Genomic DNA, 11648 nt, shown 5'->3' on the forward strand with positions numbered 1-11648 from the left:
TCTATTTGTGGAGTTGTATTAATCGTCTACAAATCTGTAATCAAAAACTCGTTAGTAATTTGACGCGTACAGAAACACGCAACCTATTTGCTGAACAGTACACGTTATACAGACTCAGATTAGACATTTACATCTCTACACCGCGCTTATTCTAGATGTATAAATTAATATATTAAACCATTTTATAACTTACAACAGATTTCCCGCGGCCTCCTGATTTACCTGGAGCTTCTTGAAATCTCCTGAAATTGCAAAATATACGAAAAAGTCCTGGAAATATCCGGAAATTATTAAAATCTTTTGAAAACTCATACACATCTCCTGAAATATAGGGTGTCATTCAATATGGAAAACGCCAAACCTACGCACGTAAAAAATAACCGGCACTATGCAATAGGCTACCCGTAGCCTATCTGTGGAATCTAGTGAAAGAAGCTTCTCGCGCCTCAAACTAATGAAGAATTACTTCAGGTCAACAATTCTCGTAGATAGATTGAAACATTTGATAATTCTTGCTATTGAGCGTGATCTATGTAGGAAATAGATTTTTATGATATACTGTATGACTTCGCTACACGCAAGGCTCGTAATGATATACTGTATGACTTCGCTACACGCAAGGCTCGTAAAGTAATTCTGTACGTATTAAAGAATGAATAAAATACAAAGACGAATTTATTTTCTAATACAAATTCTTAATTTTCACTGTATCCCTACCCAAAACATGGACGCACGAAATCCGTTTCGCATTGGGCCCCACAATGGTTAAGTCCGGCCCTGCTATTTAGTGACGGGTGAATATAGTAGATTACTTGTTCTCTTTCCATGACTTCTTGGTCACAATAGTTAAGTCCGGCCCTGCTATTTAGTGACGGGTGAATACTACTTATTCTCCTAACCTTACTTGACGCCCTTGTATCCAACTGTATTAGGTTTAATATGATATTTGAATATTCCCATTCCATCAACAGTCTTGGTAAGAAAGATTACCATGATTCAGGTGCGACTAACCATAATGAAAACAAGGTAATTATCTAGACTAGAAACATGGAGGCACAATACACTTACAAGTTCCACTTTTTGTGCTGTAAGGTATCTTCAGTTGTCAGATTTTATTGACCAGTCAGTTGACCACAACTAATGATACTAGATTCTGGTACCGGTAATATGCATATAAAATGTTCAGCTGCAATAGAGAAGTACCAGTATGCTACTTCCAACCAGTAAGTTTTTTTTCTCAAAAAATATTTTTAAAGGCCATTTTTTTATATTAGGAAAACAAAAATTAAAAAAACGAACCATAAACCTAGGGTTAAATTATGTCAAGTAGGTAATTAACCAGTGCCTTTTGCCTTCCTATGAAATATATTTTGCATAAATATAGTTCTTATAGGTACATGTACAATAAGCAACTGATACATTAATGAGCAAAAAAAAAAACCCAGTCCTGACCAGGGACACTGGCATTCCGATTAAGCCTAGAACTTTACCAATAAAACACTCTAACAGGTCATGACAGTCACTATATTTAAATTAGGATTTTCACATAAAATATTGCACCCAGTGCTGCCATTATAAATGTCAATTATACTTGTACAGAATACCTAACATTTTTTTTTTGGAAAAAAAAAAAGGGAGGGGGTGGATTTCGGTCCCTGCATAGATATTTATCAGCAGTTATTCACCTATCTCCAGGTCCATGATTAGTTAACCTTTAGTTTCTGCTTAGGAAAGTCTTAAGAGTTGAACTGGGTTGAGTCCTCAGCCAGGCACATATCCTTTGTAATTATTGCTTTTATGAATAGCTACAAGAAATGAGCCTATTATTACAGTGCAGATATAACAAAAAAAAATTATGAATTAAAAAAAAAAAAATCTTAATACCAATAAAAGAAAAAAAAAAGTAGACATTTTAGTATGATTGAGAATTTTTAATTTCATTAGAAGATTACATAATTACATAAAATAAAATTTAGCAGAATCATGCAATACTTACATGGCTACGTAATAAAGTTATCTACTTGCATTAAAAAGATAGATGAACTGATTTAGGCTGTATCATTTGCAACCTCTAGAATTCAACTAATAGTACAGTGTAAACAATCAATCATACACAAGCAATATTGGAGGATATTTGATCTAAATTTTGACTTACTAAATAAAACAAAATGTACAAAAACAAATAAAGCAGAAAATTTACCGAGTGGTATTAAAAAAAAAAAAAAGGTCTCATGATCGCAGGCACAATTTGTTAACATAAAAAAATATTTTATTTTTATGGTATGTTAGCAGCCAAGAAAAAAAAAAAATAGTTGAGACATAAACAACAAGGCACATGGTACAGCAAAACTGGACAAACTGAGTGGTGCCTGCAGGTGGTAGGGGTCATACAGATTTAAAGGTCAACTTCAGCCATAAGAAGTTAGAGGGGAATTTAAAAATAAAAAAAAAACAAAAAACTTAGCCCAGAGATAAAAAAAACCCACAAAGACAATGCTACTTCACAGAAGAAGCTTTCAAAAAAAAAAGGGGTGGGGGGGGTGGGAGGGGTAAATGAAAGTGCTTGCTATTAGAAACTATGTCAGTGGAGAGAAGTATAATTTTAGTTGGAAATAGTTTCAATAGGAGAACAAAAAACACGGCACATAGTCACATAAGAAATCTTAGAAAAATTGAATTAAAAAAAAAATACCAACAGCTCCATTTATCTTTTATGAACAAGTGGAATTAGACAAAGAGAAGAGTGCTGTGCACACAACAGGATGAACAAGACATCCATACCAACAAACACAATAGAATAGACAAATCCCAGTAAAATGTTGCTAGGTTAGAGTCAACAGAATACAAGAAATCTGGAAATAGTCCTACAGCATACCCCAACAACAAAAAAATGAAACTCATGTATAACCACATTGTATACAAGCTAAGAGTTAACAACTAGCTCTGAAAAATAAGGGCTAATATTATAATATCACAATTAACATTCAACACACAATGGACCCAGTAAATATCTAATGTAGATTCATATAAATAGATACACAGAGGTTTGCTCTCTGAACTGAACAGGGAAGCAGAAATAAGAAAGTACTGTAACACGCTTCATTGAAAAAGTAAAAGTTTGATGCTGTCACATTTAAAAAGTCGTAAACAGTATTTCAAAGTTAGGCGTCGTCATAGGACGAAGACGTGAATAGAAGAAATGGAATGCAAAGCCTTATCTATATAAGACACATACCAAATTGCATCTTGGACTTATTGCTGGATAGATAAAATAGAATTACAACTAAGTAATTGGGATATTTCACAAATATGCTGTCAACTAAATTGTAAATAGAATACTGCTTAAAAACAAAGGTCTACAGAGCACTGTATCCAAGCCTCACCAAAAAAAAAAAAAAATAATAAAAAAAAATAATAAAACAATACATTTCTACTTTCAGATCAGTAAAACAACCAATCTCTGGCATACACATCACACACAAATATGGACTTGGCCTATATTGAACTTCATGGAAAATGTATACTTTACATTGATAGAGTTAAGAAATTATGACACCACGATTTTTTTTTTGTTTTTGTTAGTGATGGACAGAGTTCTAAATTAATATATTTTGATACTTCCACTGCTTTCCCTACTAAAGCTAGTTATTCTTTCTGATTGTACACCATCAAACTAAAAGGAACTTTTCTCAGAACAAAATGAAAAGATAGCTGGAAGATCAAAACATGTTCATTTAGAGCACAATGAGTTAAACTAAACAGTACAAGTCTATCACCAATCCTTCTTTACAGTCAGGTGCCACTCCCAGTTGACATACTCATTCTGGTCATCATCAACAAACCTTGATTTGATTTTGTAATCCCCACGCATCAATAGACCTGATGGGGCATCCTCTTGTTGTGTTGTGAAGGACTGAAGCTCTCTTTTAGGCCCATAGCTTCCCATCATTTGTTTCATTTTATCAACTAAAGAAACAACAACAAAAATTTACAACTTAAAAATGCAACCTTTACAAAAATGTTAAATAGATCATGGCAAAGCCCATCCTTTACAACTGAGTAGCCTCTATAATAGGGGTGTACTCCATGCAGATGAATCCTCTACTCAATGGCACTAACATTTTGCAATTACTAGGTACAGGTAAAAAAAAAAAAAAGTTATCTGTTTTTATGACCGACGGTTAACGAGCAGAGTGTCATGTGGCCAGCACAATGACCAACCGCCTTTACTTTCCCCAACTTTAAGTCAGTACCCACTAGAGTTAGGTAGACTCAGTGGCGCCCTAAAAATCCTGAAATTCAGAATCACAGCCTTAACCAAGATTTGAACATGGGACCCCAGGTTTGGTAGCCAAGCTCTTAACCACTCAGCCACCGCGACCCCACATGCACCAGTAGATGCCAGTATATCAAAATATGAAAGCTGAAAAACAATAGCCTCATCCCCACCACTAGAGGCAGCCTGGTCCTCTACATAGAAATTTCTACCAGGGCACAAAGTGCTGAGGTTAGAATAACCTCCCTCTCTGATGACCAAAAGGTACCATGACAAGATATTATACATAATGACAAATTTATTTTCTAAAACATGCCATCATAGGTCAAAATAAACAGTTCATAATTTATTGTTGATCCAAAAATCTTACTGGTACATGTGATTTAGTTACTTGGATACTAACTAAATGGCTTCAGTTATCTTGACCATAACAAAAAAACACAACAACTTTACCTTGAATACCCTTCCTGTACACCTTGTGTTCGTAACGTAAACCTGACACTATTTCTCTCTGGACAAAAAAATAAATTTTAATTTGGTACTTGCAGCCTTCTTTTAGTGTAAAACTTTCTTTCTTGATCTCTTCCTCTGGCTCTAAGTAGGAACAAAAAAAAAATTTAATTGAAATCTAATTACATCTTGGGAAAAAAAAATCTATGATCTTGAAAGGAAATCAGACAAAATATAATATCCACTTACTTGTCAAATCAATAAATATTTCATCCCTGCCTTCTGCAAGAAGTGATAATTTCTCGACAATAACTTTGTTCGGGTTTTTCTCATCTGTTCAAAGTTTAAAAAGAAAATGTCACTAAAGGTACACTTTAATTTTGAAAAGTCATTAGTCTACTGATCTACTGATCAAGTATGAAAGGAGTGAAAGAGGCTCAGAAAAACAATGTGTAACGAGGTATTAGTATTATCTCAAAACAGTGTGACATTATTTCCATGGAGACTGCATTTTTGTATTCCTGAACCTCTGGCAATGCTTCTCAGCCTCATTGTAGTGCTAGGGTGGAAACAGTCAGTAGAGAATCAAAACAGAACGCCCTAGTCCATTGTGCTGGCGAGGATGGAGGAAGGCTTCAACAAACATCCACGCGTTCCTCAAGACTGACACCTGCACAACTGATGTATAACAGAAACGGAATATGTATGACAAAAAAGGAATATGGAGGAGTTTCCCTGGTATCCCAGCCATTAGTCTTTTTTCTAAATCAAGCATCTTGAGATATGAGCCACCTGTAACAGGGATGTACAAATTTACACCTGCTTGCATCTTTCTAATAATACATACCTGAATCAATATTTTTGCTATGTAATTACTTTTTTCTTCATAAGACAGAGATATATGAGTTTTAAATATCTGCATTCACAATTCCAGTATATATATATATATATATATCATTTATTGCTATAAGTGCTATTTTATCAAGTTTCTAAATAGTTCATAACCAAATTATTCTCTGGAAGCATTTTTTTTTAATGTACAGATTACTACCTTCTTTGTCTTGGCTTACATAACTTTGTGTTAATATTGTGTCGTCATTAATAGTTTCATTACCTATAATAACATTTCCTCCCACGCTAGCACCAAGCAGAGCCTCTTTGTATTTCCTCAAACTCTCGTCCTCCGCATCTTGTTTCAAAAGTTCTTCTAAAGGCTTGGGAGCAGGAGGTTTGTAGTTGGGGTTATCCTCATCCTCATGTTCTACTTCAGGGGACTGGTCTTGTTCAGCCATCTGTAATATAAAAAGATAAATATTTAATACCTGTATTTGATTTAAGAGGAATAATGTTAAAGTAATAATAATGATAAAATTTATACAGCACTGTTAAGAAACAATGTATGTATGCTCAATGACTTAAAAATCAGCACCAGAATGGCTTCTTAACATTTTATAAATTCACTGGAGCTTAGTGACTTATCAGATTCGCTAACATAGCACTGCAATAGTCAAAGTGGAAGAGTATGAATGTCTTAGTATCTGTTGCATGGAGTTGTTTATCAAGAGTCATACCATTGTTCTATTGCTGTGTATATATCGTGTGAAACAAAGATGGCCTTACTAAAACCAGGCTCACTCTAGACGCATGTGCACTTTATTTGCCGTTATCTGCAAGTAGCTTTTTTATGCAGATTTGTATCATTCATTATTTGATGTGCACTAATTTTACTACAGATGCTTTTGGGTGGACACTAGAAACACAAGCTTATGGGAAAGGTTGGGAGAGGATACACAATCTAGAAAGACTGACATATAAAGCTGGAAAAACTAGGAGATGGGAGACTTTCAACAAAACCAACAAATAATTTTAGTTGGCAACAGTGATTTTTCAATGTCATCCTTGACTGTGTTTATTTTGTGTACATATTTTAAAATCCTCTCTTATTTTGTTCTTCAAGGAACCTTATAGCGGCATAACATTTCTCAATTTAACCCTTTCCTATCTTCATCCATCTTACTGTAGTTTATTAACAGGATATTCAAAACTAAAACAAACAAAAAGCCATACTAATGTGATTCATTCCTAGTTTGAAAATACCCAGATAGAAAAAATTAAAAAGGATATTTTATGGGTGAGTTAAACTAATCAACTTTCTTTCATAATTCCTAAAACCTTTTTATTCCCTTCCCTTGCCTTTTTTTGTTCAAAGAAGTCAATAAAAGAAATTTCACTTCCTGCTGCCAATCAGAAACATGTTTAAACTAAACCTAAAGCATACTGCTTAAAAACAAAGGTCTACAGAGCACTGTATCCAAGACTCTTAAAAAAAAAATAAACCATACATTATAAAAATCTATCCAATCTAAAAAGAACCTTTCAGTCTTATAAAAAAAATATTAACATTAAAATAATACAACTTGGTTACTAGTAATTTTTAAGAAAAGAAAAAAAGAATGATATGATACATTCTTTAACTTTTTTTTTGTTGTTGTTTTAGAAATAGAATGTAACTAATGACTTGGAAAGTCCAGCTATTTGGCAACATCTCTGAAATAATAAAGGGTGTAATGGTAAAAGGAAGGGCTGTGCTCTCTCTATGTAACTTGTTGAGTAGGTTGTTCTCAGCCCCAAGCCTGTTATCCCATAATAAAGAAATAGGATAACTCTAGCACTAAAAACTAAAGCCCCCCCCCCCCCTTTCATATTAAGCATGGGAACAGTGAGAGACAAAATTGTGAATCGAAGGCAGATCTGGAATTGAGCAAGCTTTTCTTTTAGTGATGGGATACCAGCAATACACTATGTACACAACTTCATGCCAAACACTTAATGATCAACCGACTCAATATGCCAGAAGCTACTATATTCATGCTGGAAATCTGGACTCCAGATATGCACTGATCTTCTAATATACAGGATGGCAATGGATAAATACTTCCGTGACAGTCAGTCTTCTTCTCACAGGGTGGTAAAGAGGCATTCGAAGGAAGCTTTTTACATCTCCATTTAAATAAAGAGGCAAGTGCAAAGAGGCTATTTGAACACCTCGAAGCAGCTTTAAGAGGTGACAAGAATAGCCTAATGAAATCTTTACATTGTACTGAATTGACACTGCAAATCACATCAAGTCCAATGTAGTTACTTTAGTTTCGATGTATTGGTTCAAGTTTGCTCTAATCTAGAACTAGTTTAATGATAATAGTCTGTATTAAGCCATTCTTATCTATTAAAAAATAGACTTTAAAATGCTAAGGGAACTGAGTAGCAGGTAAAAGAAAAATTGGTATGTAACAAAAAAAAAAAAAAACAACAACAACACATAAATATCTTTAGATTTTAGAATACCAGTACTATTTATAAAATATTAGTATATTATATATTATATTCATAAAATACTAAGCACTATAATTATTAAAAAGATTTTGATGACATAATTTTTTTTTCATCTTTCTGTTTTCTTTAGTCATCAGTCAAATATGCATAATTGAGAACAATGATTAGCCTTTAATATTTACCGTATGTATGTATGTACTTTTATGTACACCATTCTTTATAAAGAAAACAACAAACAACACAAAATCAAAATTTTAGAATTGCACAATGGGCACTAAATCAACAGTCACTTGTTTGAATGCTCACCCAAATTTTGTTAGCTGCAATTATCATGACTTATGCAAAATTTCAAATCAACTGTAGCATCAAAACTAAAATAATACTACTCACAAGTTTCAACTTGGAGGTGCGGTGGCTGAGTGGTAAAGCGCTTGGCCACTGTACCGAGGTCTGGGATTTTTTTTATTTCGGGATCTTCAGGCGCCTCTGAGTTCACCCAGCTCTAATGGGTACCTGACATTAGTTGGGGAAAAGTAAAGGCGGTTGGTCGTAGTGCTGGCCACACGACACCCTCATTAACCGTAGGCACATAATCAGATGACCTTTACATCATCTGCCCTATAGACCACAAGGTCTGAAAGGGGACCTTTTTTTTTTAAATACAAGTTTCAACTTGTATTTTACATAATGACAATTAAACCATTCTGAGGGCCACAGTTGATCTACAGGTAGTAGTTTGTACATCACTGCTCTAAGTTAATCATCTAGAATCATGACAATGTACATATAGATCTACATTATTAGATTAAATCCAGATCTAGATAGATTAATCACTAGAACAGATCTAAAATAGTGCAGCCCTGTCTTAGCAGATACTAGAATCTATACAACTAGTTACTAGATAGATCTAGATCATTCTAGTAGATTAGATTCTTAGTGAATCTGGATTTATAAATCTAGACCTAGTCACAATCTTTTTCTAATAAATCTAATATATAAATATTGATCCATAATAAGATAATGACCATAATCCCAGATTAAAATTCTAGATTTAATATCTATATAGATTAAGTACTGACTGTTGTAAAAGTTGTATGTCTGGAGATATATAGATCTAGTCTAGATTAGATACATACTAATCTATACTCTATAATATACCCATGGATGCAAGCAACAGAGCCCATTTTGCCTGCAAGGGAGGAGGGGGTCGGCAACTCCAACAAACCTGCAAGCATGATGCCTCATATCTTCACAACATAAATAAAACATTTACCAATACCGGTATATAAATTCTATGCTTTTACTTAAATCTACCTGTAGGCTATGTTTGAAATTGTGCATTTCATTTTTTTTTATATATAATATGCACATAGTTAGGCCTACCTACTACTACTATATTAGTATAAATCAAACTCTGTTGCACCTATGTTGAAAGTTAACTATTTCAAATAAAAGATATAATAGATATATAAATATTTATTGCCTGACAGAGTAGTGAGTAGATCTTATCAAATCTAGAACTAGTTAACTGGATATTCTAACTAATAGTAGCTTAGACTGATTTATACTACATTATCTAGATCTAGTCAAGATGTCATTTTAATTCTATGATAATAGTAACAGAGTAGATCCGACAATTTACATGTAATGCTAGATGATAGAAGTCTAGCTTTAGCTAGAATCATCTACTAGATCTAGAGTCTTGCCTTTTTTAAAATATAAGTTTTTTATTATTAGATCTAGATTGGGCCCAGGGCCAAGACCTAGTCAGGCTAGTGGTAGATTGTAACTATAAGATAACTAAGATTCTAACTAATTATTCTAATTATCTAATTCTAGATCTAATAGTTAATACTCATTGATATCGATCTATCATTATCATCTACTGAGATGATCTAGACTATATCTAAGATTTATACTTTTTATAGCTATGCTAAATCTATCATTATTGTCATACGGCGATGATACTGTAATTTCGCATTTTCTGGTAAAAATGTTCACTAAAATCATTTTAAAATGTAGAAATACATGTAGAATCTATATCAAGTATATCTAGCCTCTAAGTCTGGTTTCAATTTTTATGCCGGCAGATCAAACTTATTAGAATTAGATCTACTTACTAAATTAGGCATCTCAGGCCGGGGCCATACAGATTTGTTTCTAACTTTTGTTTACATTTTTGATACAAAGCGCAAGTTTGGGAATAAACGCATGAATTGTAACTTCCTGTCTTTCTTTGAATTCAACTTATTAAGTTTTAGTTTGAAAAATCAAAACGTTATTGAATGTGAAAAAAAAGTCTGATACCGAGCCGGCAATCAGTCGGACTGGCGTTTGCCGGCAAGCTTTTTTTTTACTTCGATTTTGCCGGCATGCTGGCAATCTTGCATCCATGAATATATCCTCTATATGATAAATGTTGATACTGCTATACTTTATTGTTATTCTAGACTAATCTAGACTATAAAAATCTAGATCTATCTAGATGTAAAGTACACTTTCATCTTTGTAAGTTCAAATTTTGTTGACGAGTCAGAGTGAATGATTCAGAGATATTGCCTATTCAACGCTATTCAGGCTATTATTCAATTTATTGGATGCCTCTCTCACTTTAACTTTACAAGAGAATCTAACTACTAGATAATACTAGATCTACCTACTATGAATGATCTAGATCTACTCTCTACTCTGTCTAGTCATAGACTCACTCTATACGTACTAGTCTATATATATACTAGTCTATAGACGAGTCATACTAAGACTATAGTTACTACAGTGACTATAGTCGTATAGTATTAACTATAGTCTATAGTTATACTAGTTATAGACAATAAATCTAGCTATTCTAGCTGAATCTAGTTTAAGTTACAATCTAGTATTATAGTAGATCTAGATTAGATTACAGTTGATAACTAGATCTAGATTATAGATTCTATCTAGTTAATCTAGAGCTGCTGACAGTGCTGAGTCAACTGAGTGACAGTCACAGTGACGTGAGTCGAGACTCCAGTGAGTGTCTCGGACTCGAGTGAGTCCAGATCTGGCAGATCGAAGTATTTTTCGAAGTCTAGCTATCAAATATTAAAAAAATAAATAATGCTGAACTAGACTCCATAAATGAAAACATGAGAAAAAATTACCTCAAAGACAATCTTGAATCTAAGTTGAATTAATCACGTTAGAAAATTTTCAAAGTAAAGGAAATAAGACAAGTATCTGTTCCTGAATGGGGACTGCAATGGCGAATTGACGATGATATCTACTTCCGCCTTGGCGTAATAATATCATTATGTTGTTGATATTTGAGGCAGGGAAACAAAATTAGATCTAGACTTATATATATATATATCATTATATAGGCTACTTTATCTAAATGTTAGAAGACATTTCAAACAATCTTATCTAGATCTATAAATATATAAAACATTTAATATTTTCTATTAACACTAAAACTTTACCTTCACAGTGATTTAAAAGACCAGAATCTACTCTTCCGAGTGAGGCGAGTTGAAAATTTGTCTTTACTGTTAACAGGAAGAACAATGAATTTACCTCTGAACCTTGACCCTTGAGATTACAACTTTTGTAA

General features: G+C 33.4%; 1 protein-coding gene across 2 annotated transcripts; it reads right to left on the bottom strand.

Annotated features, from left to right (window-relative positions):
- Positions 1–1910: 1910 nt before the first annotated feature.
- On the bottom strand, positions 1911–11642 carry LOC106076798 (rho GDP-dissociation inhibitor 1-like). Of its 2 annotated transcripts, none has more exons than XM_013237617.2 (5): positions 11518–11642; positions 5841–6018; positions 4976–5059; positions 4730–4870; positions 1911–3966 (listed from the first exon to the last, which is right to left on the bottom strand). In XM_013237617.2, exons 2-5 carry the CDS (start codon positions 6016–6018, stop codon positions 3773–3775), a joined length of 597 nt encoding a protein of 198 aa, XP_013093071.1. In that variant the 5' UTR covers positions 11518–11642; the 3' UTR covers positions 1911–3772. The 2 variants fall into 2 exon arrangements, with proteins under 2 accessions (XP_013093071.1, XP_013093070.1); XM_013237616.2 differs by lacking the exon at positions 11518–11642 and adding an exon at positions 11200–11357.
- Positions 11643–11648: the final 6 nt, after the last annotated feature.

The sequence above is a fragment of the Biomphalaria glabrata genome, chromosome 2 (assembly GCF_947242115.1).
Source record: "Biomphalaria glabrata chromosome 2, xgBioGlab47.1, whole genome shotgun sequence".
Lineage (NCBI taxonomy): Eukaryota > Metazoa > Mollusca > Gastropoda > Planorbidae > Biomphalaria > Biomphalaria glabrata.

Bases quoted from the DNA above. Each gene is read 5' to 3' on its own strand.
- LOC106076798 (XM_013237617.2), bottom strand. From the start codon at position 6,018: ATGGCTGAACAAGACCAGTCCCCTGAAGTAGAACATGAGGATGAGGAT. The intron at 5,060-5,840 runs GTAATGAAACTA...AACTTTGAACAG, and splicing joins GGGAGGAAATGTTATTATAG to ATGAGAAAAACCCGAACAAA. The intron at 3,967-4,729 runs GTAAAGTTGTTG...TTGTTTCTTTAG, and splicing joins GTACAGGAAGGGTATTCAAG to TTGATAAAATGAAACAAATG.